The 26,971-nt window shown below is 44.2% G+C and overlaps 1 protein-coding gene across 1 annotated transcript; it reads left to right on the top strand.

The window, feature by feature from the left end:
- Nucleotides 1–6,057: 6,057 nt before the first annotated feature.
- On the top strand, nucleotides 6,058–6,429 carry LOC308311749 (mitochondrial pyruvate carrier 1-like; the record flags this gene model as incomplete). Its single annotated transcript, XM_080758533.1, has 1 exon — nucleotides 6,058–6,429. One exon carries the CDS (start codon nucleotides 6,058–6,060, stop codon nucleotides 6,427–6,429), a length of 372 nt encoding a protein of 123 aa, XP_080614659.1.
- Nucleotides 6,430–26,971: the final 20,542 nt, after the last annotated feature.

Below are 26,971 nucleotides of genomic sequence, written 5' to 3'. Positions count from 1 at the left end.
TGAATAGGTAAAACTGTAATCAATAGTTAGTCACCATGAAACTTCCCCAGTTGATTACTTACACGAAGACAATGATTTACTGTATTGAACAGGTATGGTTTTGCCCACTCAATTCATAATTAACGTTCCAATTTTGGAGCTCTGGCTCACAGACCTGAAAATCTGGTTCTGAGCTTAACCGCTTCCCCACCGGTGGGAGAGGGGTCACAGTGAGTTAGGAGCGAGAATGTGTTGAAGATTGAAGATTTAGAAATAGTCCCAACAGAGCAGCCACAAAGTGTAGGAGGAGTGTACTGTGCGGAGGAGACAGCGGTGTGTGTGTTAAAGGTGAGGTGGGAGAACAGCAGGAGGAGTGAGGGGGAGGAAGAAGAGTGTGTTTGATGGAGTGTAGGGAAAAGTATAAAAGGACATTGTGTTTGTGTGCTCGCCACTCGCCTCTCGTGCAATTACACGACCGACGCGGCTACAGCAATTATTTTCACAACAGTGAGCTGCGTGCGCATGTACACGCACGCACGCATATTATTCAATTCAATTATTGTCATTGTCAGAGCAGGTGCAAAAAAACTAAATTAATTCTAAAATCAACTCACATGTGTGTGTGTGTGTGTGTGTGTGTTTGTGCGTGCGTCGCGTGCATGCGTGCCACTGGGTCTAGCTCTACCCGTGGGTATGCTTATGTCACACCAGACTAAGCTGAGCTGCTCAGCAGCAGTGTTATGTACGGCTGATGCCTCACAGTGTTTGTGTTTTGTGTACGTGACATGTGCGTGTGTGTGCTGTGCGTGCGTGCGCATGTGTGCGTTGCAGTACTGACAGGCTTCACGGAACAGTCCCTTTGGCCTGAGTGAGTCACTCGGCTCCTCCAAGGTTTTCCACCTGGTCACTGGAGCAAACGTCTGATAAGACCTGACACCTGTCTGCTTCCATGGCCAGCAACAGCCCTCAGCACGCACGGCACACTTTTTGGCTGCTGTCGGGGCAACCTTGTTGTGTCTCCATATTTCAACGTTCGTATAACGTTGAGCGTCGCATGAGTGCCATGCAACGGCAGCGGAAATAGCTGATCCACAAGCTCATAATGCAGCACATATATACAGACTACAAATGGAACCGGTTAAACTAGGATTTGACACTGTTCTATTCATTATGTTTAGCATGCACAGAATAGTGTTTGTGTGGTTATATGTATGCAGTAGGAGCTCTCAGTGAGAGCAAAATCTCCCATTATGTTTGTATAGTACAGTAAATACACAATTTACTGTACAAAACTATTTACTTAAAAGAAAAATTGACTAAATTGATCCAGGGACCAGGGACATTTTTGTATTGCTTTAGTTAGTCTACATACACTATCCAGTCACCTGTCGGCACACCCATTATTTGCCAATTGTCACAGATAAATCAACTGGATTTTTGTATTATTATTTATTAATTACAAATTACATCAGGGCTTCAAGGTTAATAATACTAATAATGATAATGGATTTTTATTTATAGTGCACTTTACATTTGTGAAAATCTGAAATAAGCAAATGCATAAAATAAAAGAAGGATCTAGGTTATAGAGACCATATAGCTATAGAAATCTAAAATGTCCGGTTTTGCTGCTGCTATACGGAGCCGGCAACCGCTTTCAATCCTCTTTCAGGACGTCTTTTTCTTAACCCATTCAAAACCGCAAGCCCTTTTGGTGTTTTAAGCATTATGTTATACTTTAGCTATTGAAAAATAGCAGATCTACAAGGTCATATTACATTTGGGACATGAAATATTGAGAATATTATCTGGCTGGAAGTATGCGTGGCGTACCAAGAGTCTGGTGCGTTGCCAGTCTCTGTTATCACCCACGACAGGCTAGGGCGCTTTTCTGGCACTCGGCTTGAAGGGGGGCTTTCGATGTAAGATAGTGAAACCCATGCTACTCCCTGGGGCCAAACCTTGGGCCTGGCCATGATTAACCCTATACTGGTGTCATGCATGAATCCTACGTGTGTGTGCGTGCGTGTGTGTGCGTGCGTGCCGGAGGTGGAGTTAGTTAGGGTCGGGGGGGGGGGGGGGGGGGGGGGGTTTCCCATGCGGCCTAACGCATATACGAACCTCAAACACTTCCTGCAAGTTCCTGGTGAAGCCCACAACGCATGGATCAATCAAAGAGTGCAGTTGGTCAGTCTGCAGCGCGTCAGGGTTACAGCGAGGAGTTATATCGGAGTTAACCCCGCGCTTTCCTCTCCCACATCCCTCCGCGGTTGCCAGCTATAGGCGAGATCAATCAAGGCGCGCCGCGCCGCATCGCATCGGAAAGGGGAAGTTGTGACCCTCTGCGGGAGGATGACAGTAAGCCGAGCGGACAGGTTCCAGCCTGACTCCACGTACTCTCCAGGTGGCCGACCGGGACAGGACTGGACAGCCGGATGACGAGGGCCTACTGTACGTACAGTACGTGTGTGTGTGTGTGTGTGTGCGTGCACGCATCTGTGGGCGCAGGGCTCCAGCGTACGACCTATTAGGTCGCATATGCGACTTAATTTCTTAATGTGCGAGTTAAATTTGAACGAGGTCGCACCGGTGGCGCTACTTATTGCTTTCACTCCCAGCCTCAACCATGAAGCACGGGCATTAGCGCGATTATAAAATATTACTTTATATATTACTATATTAATATTACTCTCTCTGCCTGTCTGTCTGCACCGGTCTGCACACGACACGCGTGAGTTCAACAACGGCGGCGCGCTCACTGATCAACCCCGAAAAAAACTAAACTGATTTCAGCATCGGCTGTACATAAGTTTCCCTGGAGCGCACACTTAGCAAACATTTTACAACTATGATGACGCATGCTGTGCATTGCTGTCGCTGAATCCACGGAGACAGCAGACACAACATATGGGGGACTGCGCCTCGTCCCTGACCCCACACACGGTAAACTTGTTGTTGAAAAATAGCTTCCAATAGCTTGTTATTTTGCGTCGAGTTGCGCTGTGTGCAGGCCATAGACTGTATATGCAGGCCAGGCTACATACATGATCGCCTCGAACAAAATACATCTCCCACGTGAAACCTGGTATATATTCTTCGTCTTACGACGTGGTGTTGCATGCTGTGAGCTTGTAGATCAGCACATGGAAATATGCAGGCTGAGACGTTTAGAAACTTTCCCCTTCACAATAAAAGCACATCAGCTTTCACATGTTCATTCCATATAAAGAAAAGACAGGAGGAAAGTGGGCAAGGATTATGAATTCGGTGGCATTTCACATTGCAAAAGGGTGCAGGAAGAGTGGGCACGTGGGCACCTCAGTGTTAAATATCCTTATTGGCCATTAGGTTGAACAAGCCCATGCAGAAGGTAAGGGGTGTGTCTCATTTCTGTTTCAAATACAGTAGCCAAATGATAATAACGATATGGAAAAATGCACTATAGGTTAATTCATTATAAAAATTTCCTATAGAATGTGTGTGAGTGAGAAATATAACATGTTATGTGCTTAATTTAAGGCATTTATGCTTCAGCCAAGAAAACCTTTGCTAGCCTTGGTGATAAGGTCATGTATTAATACAGCGCTGTGGCGCTATACAAAAAAAAGGTTGGTGCTACCTAATTTGTGGTGGCGCTACCAACTGAAAAGGTAGGTGGCACCAGTGCTACCTTGTGCTACTAAAAAGTTAGTCTGGAGCCCTGTGTGGGCGGGTGCTTGTGTGATGTGCATGCGTGAGAGTACTCGGGTATTGGAGTGGGATTTCTGTGTGCACGTGGCATGTGCACACCTGCATGGGACTGACAGATAGAGTGGGGGCTGGTTATGGGTGTGTGTCTGTGAGTACTTTCCTGTATATGGCTGGACGCATTGGCTGGCTGTGTTTAGGTCTGTGCAGAGCCATAGAGTATAGACAGAGTTACGCAAACTCCGTTCACTTCATGGGGCCGGTCCAATGGCGGCTCCTCTACAGAGACTTCTATGTAGAAGTCTACGGAATGCATTGGAGTCTATGGGCTCGTGCGAGTACATGAACCACGTGAGCGTGCTGTTTTCTGCCCCCTCAATATCGCAACTCTCTCTATTAGATGGGTTTGTGCAACAGCATGGTGTAGTTAAGTATAAGGACCGGTGTACATGTTATGTTTCTCTAAAATGAAATAACGATTATGATTCGATACAATATTATAATAACAAAACCAGCCATACCAGGGGATACACGACACAAACCAAAGCAATTTTAGACTATGTGACAACCAGGTATAGTATGGTGACCACCGGAGAGACGGGTGACAGCCAGAATGTAGACGGCACCCCGGGAGCAGTATGGGTTAGCGTCCCAGGCTGCATCCTCCGTGAGGAGGAAGCCCAAAAACTTTCGGTGAGGCCTCTTAAATCTTAAGTAGATTTGGTGCTATCCAAAATGTGAAGAGGTTATAATGAATTGCATTTTTATAGTGCTTTTCCAAGTGCTCAAAGCGCTTTACAATGGTTCATTCATTCATTCATATATTGGGAGGTGAAGCGGCGAACAGTCGACACCAGCGTCCTCACTTCAACACATTCACACACCAATGGTGGCGAGCTCACACCGACCGACTCATTGGAGACAAATAGGCATGTAGGGTTCAGTCAGTGTCTTGCACAAGGACACTTCGACATGTGGACAGGAGGAGCCAGGATTCGAACCGCCGACCCAGCGATCATTGGACGACCTGTTCTATACCTCCTGAGTCTAAAATTCACATGAACCTGTCCACGACGCATCAACTGACCAGGAGAAACATCTGTCACAGTTAGAATATTCATGAGTAAAGAATTCCCATGAAACTGATGAGCATCTGTGAAGGACATCACAAACGCCAGTGATGAGGACATGTTAACACAACAGCATGAGAGAGCGAGCAGCTTATTTCAGACACAATGTACTGACGTGAGAACAGCCGCTGTTTGCAGGTCTCCATGGTCCCTAACCGCACACCCAGTGGCTGTAAATATTCACACTAAGACATTCCTGGTGACTAAAATGTGACTAAAACTAAGGGAAAACTATTCAAAAGACTATGACTAAAACTAAAAATTGCTGCCAAAAACACTGATCATGGTCAAATGTCATGTCATCAATATAAATAGCACATTGTAGTTTAACAAACTGTGTGACTTTGCCTCGAATTGAGATTAGCTGTTTTCTTTTCTCTTTTTTTTCACCCAGTGTCGGTTGTCTAATGTAGTCCTGGGCGCTACACTCCTCCTGCCAACCCGGGGGGAGAAATGGACTGACCTCATGCTTCCTTCAATGCATGAGGAGTCCAAGCCGCTTCTTTTCACCTGGCATGGAAGGGAACACGTTATTCCTTTCCCCTCCATCAGGCGCCCTGGCTGGCCAGGGGGAAGCAGTATAGATTTTTGTGAGGGTACCTACCCTAGGGGACACGGGGAGAACATGCAAACTCCACACAGAAAGGCCCTTTGGCCAACCCCACCTAGTGTATAATGGGCACTTCAGAACACTTCAAAAGCTGCATTTGAAGGCTGATTGCATCACAGCAGCGCGCAGAGACATTTTCCGTAAGCTCTTTCAAGAGAACCCTTCAAATGCGGTCTACTTAGGCTGCATGTAATGCACCCTTCAGACTACTTTAGCCCACTTCCTAGAACACCTTTCACATCAACCAAAGGAGCAGCTATAATGGTGGAGGAAAAACACTCATAGCTGTAAATTTGAAGTTTTGATTGCCCGCTCCAACCAAACTTGTTTCCACCACTGAGTACCCAGTGCGGTTACCTGCGGGCATCGGCCTAATCAGAAACATGAATGTGAATCCTCCGATCCAAATATGGATGTATTCCATTGCAGGCAGGGACCCAAATATGTATCTATACACACGCAAGAAATGTATAAAAGGAACGGATCTAACCCTCACAACACAGCAGAGACAAAGACATGAACGTTTGAGAAGATATACATAATCACACTTGCCAACAGTCTTAAGTGTTTCACACAATAGTGTTCTAAGCCAACGCGATCACTTCCACGGATATTCATCTCAACTCACTACGCGGTTCAACAGCCTAAACCATGGCGGGGACTCTCGCGCGGAGAGCTGTCGACCACCTGAAGAGCAAAACGTTCAGGGAGTATTTGACGAGCACACATTTCTGGGGTCCGGTAGCTAACTGGGGTCTTCCCGTGGCAGCCTTGGCCGATATGAAGAAGAGCCCCGAAATCATCAGCGGCAGAATGACCTTCGCCCTGAGCGGTTATTCGCTGCTCTTCATGCGCTTTGCCTACATGGTGCAGCCCCGCAATTGGCTGTTGTTTGCTTGCCATCTCACCAATGAGGCGGCACAGCTCACGCAGGGGAGTCGGCTAATCAGATACAACATGGAGAAGATCGCAGCGGGGGCTCCTGCGGCATCCGTCCCAACCAATCAAAACAAGTGCACCTAAACACATTGCGTGATCATCTTCAATGCTGGCTGTCGACATCGGGTCTGCGGAACCCCCCCCCCCCACCCAGCGGTCCTTGAGGAGAGTTATGTATATCTCTAACTCTGACGGTGTGCACCCTCAGAGTTAAGTATATCTCTAACTCTGACGGTGTGCACCCTCAGAGATACGTATATCTCTAACTCTGACGGTGTGCACCCTCAGAGATACGTATATCTCTAACTCTGACGGTGTGCACCCTCAGAGCTACGTATATCTCTAACTCTGACGGTGTGCACCCTCAGAGTTACATATATCTCTAACTCTGACGGTGTGCACCCTCAGAGCTACGTATATCTCTAACTCTGACGGTGTGCACCCTCAGAGCTACGTATATCTCTAACTCTGACGGTGTGCACCCTCAGAGCTACGTATATCTCTAACTCTGACGGTGTGCACCCTCAGAGTTAAGGATTGGCCTACAGTGCAGACCGGTCCCAGAGATGAAATGGGGCTCTGACCACGGCGCTTTAATGCATATTTAACTGGGGGTCCTTTGAAATGAAAAGAGGTTGAGAAACAGCTGCAAATCTGCGGTCTATTGGGTAGAGGGGAAGCTGTCTGATAATCATCGCTTGGCTTCACCGGCCCGCCCAGCAATGTGTGTTGAAGTGTCCCTGATCTAACTTTTAATTACCTGTCCCCCCCGGGCACTCATCATGAAGACCGTCTGAGCAGCCATCTGCTGGGTGAAACTTAAACAGCGCAGCAACATCCCTGCATCTCTGACGTCATGTCATCTATGACATAATTAATAGGCTAACAAGGTTTCACTCTGATTTCTATTCCATTATTGAATATATATATAACCCTAACCCAAGTGTCTAATTGGCCTGTGTTCAGGGGATGTTTGACAGGTGCTGACCTATCAGCAGGTTCCCAAGTTGCCGTTCTCAAGTAGGCCGGTGGCCGACGGGCACATACAGGTCTAGTTTCATAAAAGTCTTTAGTTGTGCCCAAGTGACGTAAATGAGCTAACAGAGAAGAACTGTTTTATCTCCCTATATACAGTAGCCCACAAACAAACATAAAGACTTGATTTGCAAAATTCTTAGACTAATACTCAGAAGAAAGTCGGAGGCAGACAGGCAGGCAGATGAAGGTTTCGGAGTCCAGATTTAGTACAAAACAGCAGATCAACACCATGGACCAGCCGTCCTTCAGCCTCACGGCTTCAGGAGACAGGGATACGGATACAGATAGTCCTGACATTTTATAGAGAAGCCGAATACACATGGAAAGGCTCAAACAGACAGTCATTTGACCAAGACAAAAATGGTCAAACATGTCCCCATATTAGGTGTGGTCACCAGGAAGCACAGTAGGACCCCCTGGCTACTTGCTGCTATCAGCGAGCCAGATCTATTTAGCATACGGACCCCTGCAGCTGCCCCAACTAGGTGTTGGTCAGAGCAGAAGTAAAATCTCTCATTTTTAGGAGACAACTAAATGTTATATTTGAGTTCTAAACAGTTACTTATGCTGTTAATAATGAAATGAGGTTCCATAATACACCACACAAGCAAATACATTTCATTTCATGACCTCTCGCTCTCTGTCAAACTACAGTAAAGTGTAACAATTGGGCCAGAGCTGTAGAAGAGCGGGGTGCCTATGGGCTATAGTTCCAAACATTGGAACTATGCCATTGAGATAGAATGAGCACTTCCGCATTCCATCGTTACAATGGGAGTCAACACTAGTGTTGTCACTCTCATACAGGGTTGTTTTCGTTGACTAAAACTAAGGCGAAAAATATCCGTCGACTACCTTTTTCACTGACGAAAACTAAATGAAAACTAAGCAATGATGACTAAAACTATGACAATTTCAGATAAAAACTAGACTAAAATGTTAGGAAGGGACTATAGTGGACAAGAGATCCAGTATAAGTCATTTTACACTTGGTTGCAAATAGTGTCGCGTTTTGAGCTTGTAGATCGGCTATTTTCAGCAAGTGTAAAATCAGTCATTATGACGGCGTCAAGGCCCGCCAAAATACATTTTAGTCGACTAAATCAACTAGATTTAGTCGACTAAAATCTTATGACATTTAGCCAACTAAAACCAGACTAACACTAAAACATTCTAGGTGAAAAATGTGACTAAAACTAAATGAAAACTATTCGAGAGACTATGACTAAAACTAAAATCAAAATGTGCTGCCAAAAACAACACTGCTCTCTATACTAGATCACGCTGACTTGGGCTATGGACCAGAACCAGCCAATCGGGCACAAGCTGTCCATCCAGCTCTCTACTCCACTAACCAATTTAACCTTTGTTTAACCAGTAAAAACACATTGAGACGGAGTCTCTTTTACAAGTGTGAACTGGCCAAGAGGCAGAAACAAAATGACACTTCAATGTCAAATTGTCAAAACAGCCAAATAATACATCCATGACGTATACCTCCAGAAACCTATACAAAGTATACAACACATCTCCAATAATGGTACACTAACAATGACCAGGCTCAAGACATTTCCGAGTAAAATACACAATGTATATTTTAATACACAATGTACATATTAAAACAGGAAAAAAAAATATATATATATGGGCCCGTGCAAAGGCTAGTACACGTGCATGTGTTGGACTATGCGTCCAAGATGATCCTTTTGAAACTTCTCAAGGGAACTTTCAATGCCAATTTTAGTCTGAGAGCTGCAGGTCATTCCACGACCAGCGGCCAAAGAAAGCAAGACACTTTTTACCCCCCTCAGATTTCAAGGCTGGCACTATACACACCGTAGCCAGGCATGGCTCCTGTACCGCTAGCTACTGGTCACTCAGTCACGCGGAAATGCCAACCCCTCAGTGTCAGGGATGTCGTCACTCTTACCTGACGTCACTCTTACCTGATGTCATCCCCTCCATATATAAGGCATTCACGCCAGAAACAATCTCTGTCCGACTATTGAATATCAACGTGGTCAGTATTGAGATTCTAATTCTAAACCTGCAATTTAATCATTCTTAACTTGCTCCCAAAACTGAAGAATATCAAGACCGCAACTATCGAACTCCAAGATAACAACTTGATAAGTTGTTAAGGTCAGCACTTTCCGCGCTTGCGACCAAGACCTCCTCCATCCTTACAGAATAGTCGGACCATTATTTGGCCGCAGCGGAAAAGATGTCTGCTGTTCCTCCTAAAGCCACCCAAACCAGGGTCAAAGACGAACCACAAGCTGAAGGGTATGTTTCCCCTCTCTCGGATAAAACTCCTGGAGAAGTCAAGACTGAAACCCAAGCTGAAGATTCCGTTTCCCTTCCCTTGGTGAAGTCTCCTGGAGAAGTCAAGATTGAATCCCAAGCAGCTGTTTTCCCCTTCATTGGAAATGCTGATTGTGCCCCCTCTTTCCCTGACGCCTTTGGTGGCGCGCTCGACCACATCAATGACGCCAGTGGTCTGATGGATGCCAACCCACCCAGTATAAGTTGGTGGTTCTGGAAAGCTATCTTTTGCCACTATAATAATAATTGGCAGAACAAATAGATATAGAACATTTGAAAGTAGGCGATCTACAAGCTCACAATGCGTCGCAACGCAACGCATTGTGAGCTTGTAGATCTGCTATTTTCAATATATTTTGAACTTGTGAAATGGGACACTCTGCAATATGAGTACTTTTAGTACTCTAAATACATTTTGATGCCGATACTTTTGTACTTTGACTCAAGTACATTTTCAATTCCGTACTTTTACTCGTAACGAAGTACTTCTAAATTGCGGGTATTGGTATTTTACTTAAGTAAAACAATTGAGTACTTTTTCCACCACTGTTACTAACCCTATCCTAACCCTAACCGCACACAAAGCCACGTAGTCAGAGTAATGGGATGTCCAAGTTATGGGCAGTCCCGAAATATCAATTAATAACAGATCATCTTGATTGGTCAGTCGACAAAAAGGTCAATCTTAAACATGAAGGAATAATCTTGACGTAGCCTACCTGAATTAATCCATGATGAAGACGACGATCGTCTTGCCAGTTGTCAACGCTGAGGACCACTGAAGCACAAACATGACTGGGAAACACAGCTGTGGTGTTGTGGGGCATGTTGATCTGGAGCGTAACACAAGACAAAAACAAATACAAAACATGGTCAATATACTTGGAAAGCAAACATTGTACTTCAGCGAAGTTGCAGCCTTAGATGTCCTCAAATCCTCTCCGTTTTACTCAGGCGGCTCGTTATTTCTCTGCACTTTTGTTGTGTTTTTCCCGTGTGTTTCTCCCCGCTTGCCTCCATCGTTGCTTTCCTCCACATGTGCTTTTGTTCATAGCATGTGTCCCTCAGTTTCCCGCCAGTTTTTACCCCTCGCCTCTCTCGGTTTTCCTGCCAGCTTTTGTCGTGCGTCTCTCAGCTTTCCTTCCAGTTTTGCCATGTGACCTATACCCCTGGTTGTTTGCTACAGCTGTCAGGCATTTGCAATCGCCTGGCCTGTATTTAAGTCATGCTGTTCCTTGCCTCCAGTTCCAGATTGTCTAAAGCCTAGCATTATCCAGAGCTGTTATCGCAGTGTTTCGACCCATTTTGTTACCAGACCTATAGCTTTCTCCCCGCCTTCTAATTTTAGTACTTTTGGATTGACCTTGCCCAGCTTCTCTCTGTATTAATTGTGCCTCCAGCCAATTGGAAGTTGTACTGTTGCCCGTCGTGTTGACTACAACCTAGCATTTCTCTCCGTTATTCTACCTTCCATCTTTGTACTTTTTCCCCGTTGGATTTAATATTCAGTTTTGTACCGCCGCCTGCCTCTATACCTGCTCTGTACCTACTGTACCTTGACAATTATTTCCAAGTAAAGTCTGTTGACCTTCCGCTGGTCTACCGTGTCTGCATTTGGGTCCACACCGTCCTCAAATTGACACCTCATTATGATTTTTCTTTGCACGTTATAGCTCACTTGTTCCACCACAATTGAAGAAAGGAATAAACTCAATTTACACAGAACGCGCGCACACGCGCATCCTGCGCGCACACACCACACACAGGCCTACTGAACAAACAGTCCATTGATTTCCAAGGCATTGTCCACAGCACGCACACAGAATGTATCCCCCCCCCCTTCTGCAGTTAAGTGTGTACGCAGGAACTCCCGGGCAGCCGTTATTGAAAAGCAGTAATTGGCTGGGTATTACAGAATCCTCCAGCTCACGCCTCCAATAATCTGCTAATTGGTCGGCATTGTGATGATATATTGTAAGGGGAAAGTTCCATCGTGGATACGAGACGGGACGGGGGAGTGCCAGATGGGCCTTTTTGTGGCCGTCTCATACCAGTGGTTCTCAAACATTGTCATGTCAATGCTTCCCACATTGACGTGTATTTGGACCCCGTGGACGTCCATCTGTTGAGGCAAGGACCGCCATAACTATTTGTGTGATCAAATAAAATCACACCTGTGCGTTAGTGAGGGGCGCTCCTATCATCATCGTACATCATTTATGTATGCATTTGTTTGTTTATTTAGACGGGACAGAGCATATTAATGAACAGTGCATTAAAAAACGTAGCGTAAATACACCGGATTTAGCAGAGATGCTGTTTTCCATCCGTAGTCCATCCGGACATTGATCACTAAACAAAACTGACATCACAAGACATGAGAGAGGACAGCATACAAAAACATTATGCATTTCAAAACACCGTAAAAGGAGAACATACATCATCTCATTCCGGCCAATCACAATTTGCCATAGTCACCTTCCGTCATCAATGTTCCTCAAATCTGTCCATTCATTGTCAATGGCATTTAATGTTTGTGTTGGGACAAAACATTGGATGACATACACCAAAAGCTGGACATATACAGTAGGTGTGCATGGGGCTAGCAGTTTTGATGAATTGAACAATGTGGACCCTGTTGTAAACAAGTGTAATGCTTAATTGGGTCGTCCACTCACAGTTAACAGTCTCTGTATTGAGTTTGTGCTTAAAATGTATACTGTAATTCTACAAACTGTTAATAAATAATTCAATCAATCAATCAAAGATCTACTGTACAAACTCACAACATGCTGCGGTGCTATAAGCGTTGTGAGCTGTTGATCATCGTCATTCTTCAGTAGCCCAATCCTAAAATAGGCCGGGTTAAAGTGATTAAACAGATTGTGATAAGTCCACAGACTGATGATGGTAAGCTGTTATTAGGTGCAATAGTATCTGTTGTTTGTGTGTGTGTGTGTGTGTGTGTGTGTGTGTGTGAGACAGACGGTGGCCGTGATCTGTGAGACAAACTAAAGAACATTTGTTCCAGATACATTCACATTTATCGTACCCAGTTTAGAACATTGCAGGGTGCATCATGCTGTGGTTAAATATTAAAAGAGGGCAACAGTGGATTTGACAACCAGAGAGCTGTAAATTAACATTCACTGCAGGGGCAAAAAAAATTGCCAAAAACCGAGGGGTGGAAAATCCCATGCTAAATTGCCAACATGCCAACACAAAGCAATGCCATACATTTTCAATATTTAGCTGCTGGCTAGCTAGGCCAGCCAGCCAGTTCCGCTAGCATGGTCCAACTGTTTCATCTGGCAAAGCCTAAACAATGCCGAACCTGCTGACAGATGACCAACATCAGGCGAACGAAAAGAAGCAGGCCAAGCACACAGCCCTGCTGGGACGCGGGTCAACAAAGCATATCGCTTTAAGTGGTTAACAAACAGTGAAAGACTCCGGGTGGGCGTTTTTTTTTTTTCTTGCTGCCAGCCGCGGGGTGAAGCGAGGACAGCCCGAGTGCACAATTACCGCCGGGGAAGCAAACATTTTCAGCTGTGCAAACCGTACAATTATATGCAAATTACAAAATTGCATCGATTTCCAAGCCGAGCTGGCATTGGGAGCAAATTACTTTGGGCAATTAGAAGCGTTGCGGAGAGCCGGGGCGGGGGGCGGGGCAGGGCGCCGTGGCCTCACACCATGAGTGTCTTGAGAGGAGTTGAAATGTTACTTTACATGAGGGGGAAGGGAAAGGCTCACTGCTGTATACGGCATTGACCCATGCCTTTAGGTTCAGAACTGGTCCTGCTATATCCAAAAGAGAGGCACCAAACTCATGACTTGGGTATCCGAATATGCTTTTTAAGTAAGTAGGCTCTCTAGAGGGAGAGAGAGAGAGAGAGAGAGAGAGAGAGAGAGAGAGAGAGAGAGAGAGAGAGAGAGAGGGTTAGGAGAATAAGGACATAGGTCAGAATGGAACCATTGTAGTTATATCTTCAGCTATACACAAAGCCAATAATATAAATGTTTGAGCTTTATTCCAAACTAAAGGGCTGTCTTTAATCTGCAGCCTTAACTTTTGCACACACAAAAAAAGATGGGCTTCATCCATGGATTTCTAAAGTTGGTCATTCCAATCAGAATCTGAATCAGACTCAAGTAAACAAGGTTAAAAAAAAACAGGAAAGGCCAAAAAAAAAAAACTAAGATATGTACATTCATACACAGCATAAACAAAGAAGCAGGGATCTACAGTACATCAGTTAGTCAAGATTCAAAGACATTTTTACGTCTGTATACGACCAAATGGGGTTATACCAAGGGGCAAGTGAGGCTTTCCAACTTTGAAGCATTGGGCCCTAGCGGTTAGAGGAGGGACTGCAGCGCGGACCCGTGGATTCATGACGAGGAAACCCCATGCAGCTGGGCTTTAACATTGAGAGCTCGGTTGCACTTCCACATTTGGGCACCAAAATTTGGTGAGAACGCGTGTGGAAAATCCTTCTATTACATCCCCCAGCTGGCCACCTATTTGCTTCACAGGAGTAGTCAGACTGTTAAAGGCCGGTGGTGTCCCACTGTCCCTGGATGAGCTGCCGTCAGTATTCTACTGAGCACTAGACTGTTTGCAGTACCATCAATGTATCCCATTCAACATCCTCACATGTTTACAGACAGAGGCAATGCGGAGGGTTAACATAATGCACCAAAAACCATAACACCAAAAAGGGTTCCCGCCCCAAAATGGGTTAGATCAGTACAAGCGAACAGATAACCCGAAAAGTATGATTATGACACAATGCACACATCAAAAGACTATCAAGCTAAAAGCTACAGTACGGCCTCTCATTGATGCTTTCTAAATGTGCTTCATAGTTACCAATCATCAGAATAGATGGTGAAGGTGAACAGACTCAAGATTGATAGATTTTCAAGCCCTTGACTACAGCCGAGCTACTGATGCACGTGGACTGGAAACAAATTGAATGGAATTCAAAGTCAGCACAGCCTGCTGCTTTCGGCACTTTAGGGTACAAACGACCAATCATGGCCTTCCCACTAAGGGGCCTTCGGGAGAGAGACCTGAGAGGAAAACAAATCGAGAGAGAGAGAGAGAGAGAGAGAGAGAGAGAGAGAGAGAGAGAGAGAGAGAGAGAGAGAGCAGATTTACAAGCCTGCAGCGTACGGATTGACTCAAGTCATCAGGAGTCGGAGACAGACAGATTGCAAATAATGGAGGCCTGATAAATACAGGTACTGACTGTAGCATCAGTAGCTTGTTGTTCTAGTACTCAGTACCTTGAGTGGTGGATTTGCTGGCAAATCCCATTGACATACAGGTATATGGGATTTGCAGGCTGTGACATCACAAACGGCAGGAAAAAATGTACTGAATGTTCAGCTTTTTTGGGTGCAATTAAGCTCAGAAAACAAACAAAAAAAAATAAGAAGATTCCATTCATTTCAGTACGGTACATGAAAATCGACGTGCACTGCGGCGGCTTGAAACATGCTTGAGATAGCAATCCAACAGACCAAGTTTAAACTTCGTGGGTGCCTTTACTTTTGGCTGAAGTTGCATTATCGTTGGGATTTAACGCATTTTAAAAGCACAGAAAATAGTCTAGGCTACACAATGATTTATGAATTAAATTAAAACGTCATGTCTTTTTAACTATGCAGTGTGGTTTATTCAAACATGAACTGAAGTAAGTTCGGGGACAGTTTAATGAATTTGGGTGAAAATGTACACAAATGCAACCACAAAGCCATTACTGTTGACATGATTTGATGCAGGTATGGTCCTATAATAGGTCCTGGAACCCATGATTTATCCAAGCTGGGGATTACGGTTTACCATTTTCTGTGTACCTACCCGTACATGAATGCGTATAAAACAATTGCATTTCATTTACTTTGAGACGCGTAAACAGCGCATGCATGCTCAATGTATTCCTCAGTGGGAATCCATAATGTTCCCCACAGTGGTTTCTACAAGGCTAGGCATATATAACTTTTATTATATTTATATTTTGAGATAGTTTATTGGGGTCGTACTGTACAGAATAGACTGTAGAGAGACCGATCAATATTGCAGAATAGGCTGGAAAAACGGATCAATATGTTTGGTGCGGGAGTTGATTAATAAGCCTCCATTCAATAAGATATTTTGGGAGCATTAATTGGTGTGCAGATTATTCATTTCTTCTCTTACTTTATTTTATTCCAGCACCCATCCTATACCCATCCTAGGTATAGATGTGCGTGTCCTTTTTGACTGTTTGTTTAGCCTCCTCTACTAAGTTGATTAATAACACATCAAAAGCAATACAATCACTTGAAAATTGAAACATTGAACACTGAATACAAATCGGATTCACAAAATCATCCAACTGGGTCTTCAATATCTAGGTAAGTAAGAAAACAAGTAAAATCGGCCCAAATAATTTCCAGAGAGACGGAATAAATGCAGAAAGCCAACAGAAGGCTGCATTCACCAGTGTGTTTGCAGCACACATTCAATTAATATTCGTATTTCAGAGTATAAACGGGCCACAAGGAGTTGTTCTGTACGTTTACAACTTAAATTACTGGTTATAATTCTGCTTCTAATTGTCCCTTTTCTCCCTCTCGTTTGCCGCACGCTCGCTCCTGCGCTCAACCACGTCCCTGGGAATACCCTGGCTGTTGGAGCCGAAATAAAACGAATGAGGGATGCAAAACAAGTCGGGTAGAGAGAACCTTTCGCTCAAAGCCTCTGAAAAACCTATTTCTATGTCAGTGGTGCCCAACCTTTTTCATGTCAAGGATGGAAGTATGGAAATATGAAAACGTTCCCCACCTTCTTTTGTATAGCCTCTAGAACGGCAGAATCGACCTTTCTGGGTCACGTGAGCTCGCTGTGGTTCACTAGGCAGTTCACTAGCTCACAGTTCACCTTTTCTTTATTTTTGTGCATGACCCCCATAGTACCGATTTTTGGTGAACCCAGTTTCCTCGAGGTCAAATCTACCACCTGCACAAAAGTAGGACATACACCCAAAATGAGCATTTTGCACACAGGACGCTGAACACACTGTACCTCATAATGAGCATTTTGAACACAGGATGCTGAACACACTGTACCTCATATTGAATAGCCTCAGGGACGTGCACACATAGACATCAAAGGGGGCTTCAGCCCCTGCCCTTTTACCCGTCTATAAAACAACTGCCCTCTCCAGACCAACGAATGCAGCATTTACTGATGGTGAAAGAAATGCAAATGCCACTCCTTTCCATGCCATGCCGGAAGGCAGCATTCAGAAGAAGTGTATTGTCTCCTGAACTAATTTGTTTCTAAATCCATGTCGTACACCGCATCGTCGATAAAGAGTGCAGGGTTGCACCCCGAAAATAGCCGATCTACAAGCTCTCAATGCTGCAATGCGTTTTGAGCTTGTAGATCTGCTGATTTTGGGCCAAAGCGTGCCCTCTTATGGGATTTCAGCCCCTGTCTCTCTATCACTCGGAGTGGACAGCAGCACTCTCATCAGGTTGCACGATGACGTCCACAGTAGCAGCACAGCTAGGCTGTTATATAACTCACGCATACACGGACACACTTAAAAAGATACCGTATACATGTATACAGTCTCTGTGGCCGTAGTCCTTGGTCCCTTGAATATCACTCGACGTCCATACTCTCTGGGATCCAGAATACAACTGTAGGCACAGTACACTAAAGAGCCATGACAAGTAGTAACGCAGCACCGTATAGCCTACAGTCGTCCCCCGCAGCTGGAGGCGCTCGCCAGCCAGGAGCTATAAGGCTCCACTGACTGGGGGGCGGGGACCTCCGCCCCAGGGAGACTGACGGAGCTGTCGACTACCTAGGTTAGGGTCTGTGCCGCCCGGGAACCCTCGTAGAGGTTACCCAAACACACCACTGCCACCAATGTAGCCTCGGCCGGGAGGCGAACCCGAGTTCCCCATTCCAAAGGCACAGTACATTACCAGTCGACTAAAGAGCCATGGCCCTATAGGCAAGTAGTAACCCAGCACAGTATAGCCTACTCAACCAGCGCGCTGAACAGAACATACTCAGAACTCCCTGTGCCTGAAAGCCAATAGTTTTTTTTTTAATGAGAGCCAGTAGCTCTCTACACATTATTTGGTCATGCTGGGTGTAAGGAGCCTCTAGTGGCGGGTAGTGGAGTGCAAGTAAGATGCCTTTCTTTTATTTTTTTTGTTGTTTGTGCTGCTGCCATGTCTCCCTTGGCAACTGTGAGTTTTCTTAATTGCGACAGGACCAGTAAGAGCAGCAGTTTTGAAGAATGTGCCTCGCAGTGTAACTCACCAGACAAGAGGAACTCCAAGCTATCTCTCTCTCTCTCTCTCTCTCTCTCTCTCTCAGCAGAAAAGAGAGTCAAGCTGCAGAGCAATAACACTGCATTTCTACAGGACATTTGTCCAGTGCTGTGGAGATATTAACAATATGCACAAATGGACGAGGAACAGACACACACACAAAGTGCATCTTTATCCTCAACACCCACACACGTACAGTGAGTAAGGGCACTCACAAACTGTACAAACACCAACAGTACAAATAATGTTTGCACACACGTAAGACATCATCATTTTTCTTCTATGCTTGCGTGGGTGGGGGGGTAGACATTTTGTCCTCACAAGTATAGTATACAACACCATACTATGGTATCAACACACAGCAGGGCACTGTTCAGCAGGGGGGGGAGACACACGAGAAGCGAGGCCCACTCACTCACTCACTCACTGACTGGGGGGATAGTGATTGACTGACCGTGCCACAGTCTGATCTGCGTCAGACTGTGTACGAGACTCTGAACTGTGCTGCAGGCAATTACTTTGTTTTAGAGAGGAAGAAACAGTGAGGGGGTGGAGGGTGGAGAGGGAGAGAGGCGGAGGGAAGGAAGGCATGGGGAGGAGGAGGCTGGGCTGTGCAGCGAAATAACAGTGGCACCTGGTGGTGGTAAGCGGTTACGACATGAGAGGGAGGACTGATGATTCTCTCAAAAGTAAAATTGACACTTTTACAGCGTTGGAAATACTTTGATGCGCACTCACGCACACACACACACACACACACACACACACACACACACACACACACACACACACACACACCCCGTTGTGTTTTGTGACAACCCCACATTAACCCCCTTATGGCCCGTGACGCTATTGACGTAATCGTTTAATCCCCTGTAATCGGGAGCTTAATATGTATAGCAACTTTTAGCTTGTTTGGCTAACGGCTGATGTAATCTACCTAAAACCGGCGGAAATCCGTGCGTGAACGGGCGATCACGCACACGCGCCGTCTTTATGTGCATCGCTGCGTAGTGTGTATATCACAGATTTTTCTTTTGGCATTAAAATGACGAATTTAAATAAAATGAATAGTGCAGGCAGAAGGCACAATCCACTGTTAATTAGGCTGGCCATAAGCCAGTTTAATATCGCAATATATGCAACTATACCGACAATTATGAATTACCGGTATCCATTTCATTTTCCGGTATTTTTGTCTATACACTCATTTCCTTATCCAAGAGGCAAGTTAGGTAGGTGAAAATGTCACAATTATTTTCACAAATTGAGATTTTGCACACGTTTGAGGTCTTTCTATGCATGCATGCGCACATTTGTGTAGATAGGTATGTGTGTGTTGGCAGCTTTGTTGTTTGGGTTAAATGCTTTGTGTCCAACTTTTTTTGTTGTTTCTGCAGAGATGCAAAAATACTATCCATTGCTTCTTCTTTTTTTTTGCCGACCTAGGTAAAATAAACTTGCATGTGGCATCAAATATTAATAAGCCGGCCTGGACTTGACATCTTTGGACAACTTATACAGCCTCATCACTTTGACTCAGAATGCGGTTGTTTGCCTTGTATTCACCCGGAGAAGAATTGCCTTTGTCCAGCGATATTTACGGGAACAACTGCTGAGTTGTAACGTTTATTAATGAAAAGCATGAAGAACATTTTCATGTCAAGGACCACAAAGGTGTATTTGGCCACGGCAGGGACGGATTAACTCCCATGAGATCACAACCCATATGGGGATGATCTTTACCATGACGTCCTGCTGTGACGTTCAGGACTATAGGCCAGATCACAGCCCATATGCATGATCTTTACATAATGTCAAGGACGTCTTCGCCAGGTGAAATAATATAGTTTATTCTTTTTTTATGCTTTTCGTAGAAATGATTATGAATACCCTACTACCCTATCATACAACAGTGTCGCACAAAAGCAAAAATTTAAGAAAATAAATTGCTGCTATACATTTGCTATAATGGCAAGACATCTATGTCAAAGTGAAAATGGTTAAGTCATGGGTTTTAAATATTTAACCAATGGAAAGTAAAGTATTAACAAGAGGTTGTGGCTAAAAAAAAAAAAAACATATTCGATCCATTTGGAACTCAAGGGTTGTTTTTTTTCCCCATTGTTCTGAAAAGTTATAGTTTTGGACATGAGGTTTCCGCCCGACAAGAACGATAGGCAGGCAGAGTTCTCGTTCATTTGCGTTAGTAATACGTCGTGACCCATATCATGACGTCTGTGTACATCTGTCTGTCTCTAAGCCAACAACAAGATGCGTCATATTGCTCAAGGGCATATATGGGAAATTAATATTATTATTTCAAAGAGCATTCATCCCTGTAATTTTGTGCAGGTCTGGTTGCCAAGCAACGTTCCATCTTAAGTCAAGCGCACGTGAACATGCACGCCCCCACGTGTGTGCGCGCACACATACACACACACACTCTCTCACACATACACACACAGCCTGAAATCTGAAAAATTGTGGAGGTTATCATTTATGACACTCCAATAAATGTTACTTGACACGCATGTGTTTGCTCTCTCTCTCTGTCTTAGATAGAGCGTCACAGTCCCTCCCCTTTCAGAACGACGAGTGGCCCAGGAAATTAATCATTTTCATGATTTGTCACGATCCGAGTTGGCTTTGTCCGCGGCGTAACCGTCTTGAAATTAATACTTTAAGAAAAGCCTATGGGAAAAATGCATTGGGAATCATTTCCTGGGCCACTCGTCGTTCTGAAAGGGGGTGGGACTGCGCTACGCTCTATTACGCCGGCTCACAAACACACTGCCAAAAAAAAGAGCATGCATGCTCAGAGAGCATTCCTTGGAGCAAGGGTTCCCAAACCTTTTTCCAGGTACCCCCTCGACCCACGCAACACCAATAAGCAAATTTGCAACTTTACATTTAGATGCCATTGGAACAATTTGCATTAAAACTTTTCAATCAAAGTCACAACACATTTTCACAAACATTTATTTAAGATGCTATCTTAGACTAGAATACCTATTTGACAGTGCAGAAACATAATTGCCTTACTTGATGCATCAATTAAGCGTCAACGACCATCAGCTGCAGGTCACAGTCACAGACACTCAGCCTCCGCAGCACTCTAACTGAAAGGCCCTTGAATGCTGGAATATGATTAAGGATTACTGTGATTATGGTAAGCTCACATGAAATAAAATAAATCCGAGTTATTTCGCGGACCCCCTGGCTATGCGTCGCGGACCCCACTTTGGAAACCACTGCCGTGGAGGAGAGAGAAAGAGAGAGGGAAAAAAAGGATGCATTTCATTCCCCCGCCGGGAGAGATCATTAATCACTTTAGCTAACGGACTGGAGTAAACAAATAGTGCTTTTCCTGACCCGTTGTGTCCGGCTGAGGAGGCCCGTCTCCGCGCTGGGAAAAACATCGATACAATTTTAAGAAATCAAGTCCTCTTTAATCGAGTTGCCCTCCCTAGACCCATTTAGCCCTCCAATGATTTTGGACGGCTGTCGCTTGATTTCAGTCTTTTTTTTTTGGAGTAGGAAAACTATTTATTATTTACAATGTAGGCATTTAACAGACACTCGCACCTTACAAGTGCGAGATTGTAATAAGCAGAGTAATCATTAACTCTAGCCTACAGTGCAAACAACAAGGCAAATAATGTAGAGTTCAGAGAGAACAATTAATGTACTGCTTTTAAGAGATTAGGATAGAAAACATCAAACATAGCATTTGTCTAAACCAGTGGTTCCCACATGTTTGCATGTCAAGGACCCCCAAATCGACACCAATTAGACCACGGACCCCCATTAGAAAATATATGCCATGGGACCCCCCCCCATAAGAGAAGATTTGAACGGCTCTAGCAGTGATTCTCAACCCGTTTAATATGCATATTAGTCTACAGACTAATTCTATCTCTGAGACCCCAATTTATATTGTAAAATCAATGTTTGTTTTTTTTAATACCGTTTTTATTAGGCATTTTTTGTATATGACAACTTCAGAGTATTATTGACAATGATAATAAGTAATTCAGTTATATAAAATGAAAAATAATAATGTCATGTCGTATCTGTAGAAATCTAAAGAAATGTGATTGGGGTAAATTGAATTTGCGTCGTATTTGTTCAAAGGTCGGAAATAACCCATCAATATAAAGATTAAAATCAATGTTAATTCAACTCTGAGAGTGTAGGGGTTTGGTTCCATTTGTACACACTCTGATTTACAGACCCATAAGGGTCCATTTGGTTCCTAACTATAGCATTTAGGGGGGCCCCCGGACCCCACTTTGGGAACCACTGGTCTAAACAACACGCCGTCTACTAATAAGAAGCCAGTCGTCGGACTGGAATGGACCATTAGCTCATGTGAGCGATGTTACCCCTCTCATGGACAAAAATGGCGGAGGAATCCACCTACTTCTAATCTCTTTTGCATCACCGTCGAGTGCGGCATCCACAGATCACGGCTTGACAGCGTAAGCTAATGGGGTCTTTACCTGTTCCACCTTGTGCTCCCCTGTCAGCTGCTATGAGGAGAATTATTTGGCTTTGATCTGAAGGGAAAAAATGAATTAAAGTTACTCCCAGCACCTCAATCCTTTGTATATAACCTCATCTGATGAAACCGGAGCCCGTCATTCTATTCTGTTTGGGCCCTGTAGTCAGCCTCTACCTTATGTATAGGCATGTCTGTATGTGTGTTTACTGTTTGTGTATGCATTTATACAACTATAAATGCATTAAAACTATGCCTGTGTGAGTGTGTGCACCTGCCGACTCGGCGCACACATGCATCGCCAAGGAGCCGAGGGAGTGGAGTCGTACGAACAACGCATATCCCTCCCTATCGCCAATAAAACCACAAATCCCCATAATGGATCCCAGCAAGCACAGTCAGGATCTGGAGGAATTAGTGACGTCTCTATTGGGGCCAAATCAAGTCAAACCAAGACTATAGTCAGATCTGGTTTCCTGAGTTCAACCAACATACATTCTGCGCACTAAGACGGACGTCCCTGGATGAATCAGAGAGTCTCCGATCGAGGCCAGATCCACTTAAGTCATATCATAAGTATTCAGTCAGATCTGGCCCAGAATAAGCTATAATAATTATTTCACCTGGTGAAGACGTCCTGGAAATGAGGTAAAGATCATCCATATGGGCTGTGATCTGGCCTAGTCCTGAACACCCTGAACGTCATCATGACTTCATCATGACGTCATTTGGCTGGCTGGGGACAGAGTGTAGAGTAGCGGTGTAGAGTAGCGGCACACTTTGACAGGCGATAGTTCCAAACATTGCTCCTATGGCTGGAACTATCCCATTGAGATAGAATGAGCACTTCCGCATTCCATTGTTACAATGGAAGTCAACGCTAGTGTCGCCACTCTCTTACTAAATTACTCTGGCTGGGGAATACAGTATACTGTAAACTTATGTCACTTATAGTAAACTGATGTCCTCCTCAACAGGATGCTCATATTTCTGCCTGAAACCAAACTCCATAAATAGTGACTTTGAGTTGTACTTGAAATGTACTGTAAATTCTGCAAACTGTTAATAAATACTTCAATCAAACTTGCTGAGGAGCTGGAGCATACAGAATGTGTAACCGACAAAGGCAGCCCAGACAAATCTATTTGTGCATGCAGATCGATAGCTCCGACTGTGCATTGGCCTTCTAATGAGAGCGCAAAATCTGTCTTGGAAGAGCCACCCATCGCTTAATCTAATATATGGCAACCTTCCCCGTGTTTCTTCACTAGTCCGATCCAGAAGAACACGGTTTGCCGGCCACTGCTACAGAGCTGACAATGAGGTTATATCTTCCCTTCTTCTCTGGAGTCCTGCCTCAAAGCAGACCAGAGGTAGAAAACTGTCGTTCCCTGATGTCATCGCTATAGGGACATCAGTAAGCAGGAACTGGGGATGGCAATGAAGGACCGGAAAGTCTGGCGTGTTATTGTGAAATCCACGGTCGAAAAATGATGATGATGATGATGTGCATTGGTAGTCAGAGGTAAAAAAAGTGTTCTCTCCCTCTTTTGTAGGCAGTTGTGTGCATACATACGTGCGTGCGTGTATGAGTGAATGTGCTCGTGCCCGTGCGCGCACGTGCGTGTGTGTGTGTGTGTGTGTGTTGTGGGTATAAGTGGCGCGAGAGAGAGAGAGGGGAGAGAAAGCGAGCGAAAGACAAGCAAAAAGAGATTGACTCGAGTTCACTCTGCCATCCCATGCGTGAGATGAGACTTCTAATTTCACATTGTTTTGCTTGGCTGCATTAAATATTCCATTACAGAAATATTTCTTTTTTTGTTTGCTTCTTTCTTCTCTCAATGAATGACTGAAGCTCAAGGAAGGAGAGAGAGAGAGAGAGAGAGAGAGCACTGGGAGTTAGTACGCAATGCAATGAGATTATGAGGGGAGAAGAGAGGGTTTGTGAAAGGGGAAGGTTTTGATGTGAACATTTTATTTCCGGGTGAGTTGTTTTAATTGACCTCACACCACCTCTTCACACCATGGGCCTATAAGAGAAGACCATACGGAGTGAGACATATAACCACTCCAGAAAAAATATAAAATAAAGGTGAAAGCCACAAAAAAAAAGAAAAAAAAACGTATTCATAAGCTTACGTTTTTCTTAGTGCTTGGCGATATGACTTCAACTCAATATCATCACGATTATTTAAAACTTTACCTCGATTACGATTAATAATATATAGCAAAAAACAAATGTATAGCCTACTGTAGCCTATATATTTTTTAAATACTACATTGTGTAGTATGTAACTTTCCTGTTCTAGCCCGGATTTTGAGATTGACACCGATCTCATGATGCAGACTGACTTAAACCCCAACACTATAACTTGGTTTTGGGATTAGCTTCCCAGACCTCTGTTCACCTTTTGGAAGCTTCTTCAGATAGGGAAGGTTCCAGCTGGCTCTACCCTCTACTAATGAGCTCTTTCCATTCCTCTGACCTCTCAGTGACCACATTTACAGCGACGTGAAGAAGTACAGATCCAGCCTATCATTCCTGGGCCAATGTCCTCAACCGTGTTCTGCCTCTTTGTATTGCCCTCGCTCACTCTCTTGAATGACTGACACAGGCTATATTACCTATTTGGCATTGTAAGAATGTAATAAATAGAAGCTAACATTTAAAATGGCTTGTTTGCTTTTGGTGAATAAGTGCTGTGAACTTTAAGGATTGCCATTTGGCAGCGCCCCTTTTTAAGTTATTCCACTCTTGGTCCTTGAAAGGTTCTTGTATTCAATTAAATGTTTCATAACAGTTCCACACATGTTGCCAACTTGTGAAAGTGTGTCTGTGACGCATTTGTGCGTGCATGCATGAGAGAGAGAGAGAGAGAGAGAGAGAGAGAGAGAGAGAGAGAGAGAGAGAGAGAGAGAGAGCCAGAAAGAGCCAGAGAGAGACAGAGACAGACAGAGACAGACAGAGACAGAGACAGAGAGACAAATTAGCACCCTCTGTTCTCACTTAAAGTTTAGATTTTCCAGAAACTTCCAGAGTAGGCTACTTAACAGTCACCCGCAACCCAATCTGAGAACCCATCGGCAAATCATAAAGGAAACACCACCCTCTTTTCCTATTGAATTTGATGGCGAGTCAACAGTCTGTCTCGAGAGACTATATACCCTCACCCTGGCTCTGGAGGTCAGTGTACTTATACTGGCCATTGACACCAGTGAGCTTATAGCTCTCATCGTTCAATTTGGCCTCAGGTATACAGTAGGTGTATAGTCCATTTAAAACATTGTTTTGAGGTTATTCAGATGAAGCAAGGCTTTGTTAAACAAAGAGCAGTCGACGTACAAATGTTGTCTTGTGCATCCACTGAAGAATTACAAGCTCTGATGCACTTCAAGCACTTGCATCATCCTTTGATGCACTTGCATCCTTTTCATTGCCCGTGGCTGGGTCTGTAGCAGAGCCAGATTTTGGTTGACAGCGAGTGCCTACATGCCATCTGGACCGTGGGGGAAAACTCTTTCCATCGTCAAGCAAGCTCTGGACTGCAGGTATGGAGAGATTCACATGCTGGAGCTAGCCTATGATGAATAAAGTAAAACAAAAAGAATAATAATCCTGGTGGTCCTACGTGGTGATAGATGTAGCTCTTCAAGAATGACCGCAGTGATTGTTTCTGCGTTTAAAATGTATCTTCAGTGATTTCACTTCATTCAAATATCACTTTTCTTTTTTGTGTGATAATCCTCCCTACTATAGAGTGTGCTGACCATATAAGGAGTTCCTCCCTGTCCCCAGTTCACCCCCCCCTGGGGTCATAAAAGCTTAGGTTTTTGGCTAGAGGCAGAGCCTTAGATATAGACAGAGTTACGCAAACTGCGTTCACTTCATGGGGCCAGTCCAATGGCGGCTCTCCTACATAGACTAGGTAGGAGAGCTTCTAATCAGTTGGCATGTTTGCACACATGCTTAAAATAGCACTCGCTATGAGCTTGTAGATCTGCCATTTTTGAAAAATCGTGAAAATGTGGCACAAATCTTTCAATATATATTGTTACAGAGCTAACGTTTTGCACTCAAATCTTTGCTTCCTTCACATGAACATTTTTGAGAACTTGACTGATATAGAAACATGAGGTCTTTCAGGATTTAGAAGGCATTTTGTAGAATCGTTCCCAGGTCTAAAAGGGTTAAGGAAGTCAAAACTATATGTAGGTACTATGTGTGTATTGTGTATATTATAATAGCTGCTCAATGCTTGTATAGCCTAGTCTACAATTCATAATACTTCTGCTCCTACTGCAAGAAAAATATATCCTACCATTCAGTAAAATGCCTCCAGTGTTACATTAGAAAGATGACGAATGACAGCTATTGAAATGAACTATGCCAAAAATGTCAACTTGAAATGACGC

Source organism: Protomyctophum bolini, assembly GCF_963924005.1.
Source record: "Protomyctophum bolini genome assembly, chromosome: 24".
Classification (NCBI taxonomy): Eukaryota; Metazoa; Chordata; class Actinopteri; order Myctophiformes; family Myctophidae; genus Protomyctophum; species Protomyctophum bolini.
Note: the sequence above shows the minus strand (reverse complement) of the source record. Positions and strands in the feature narration are given on the sequence as shown.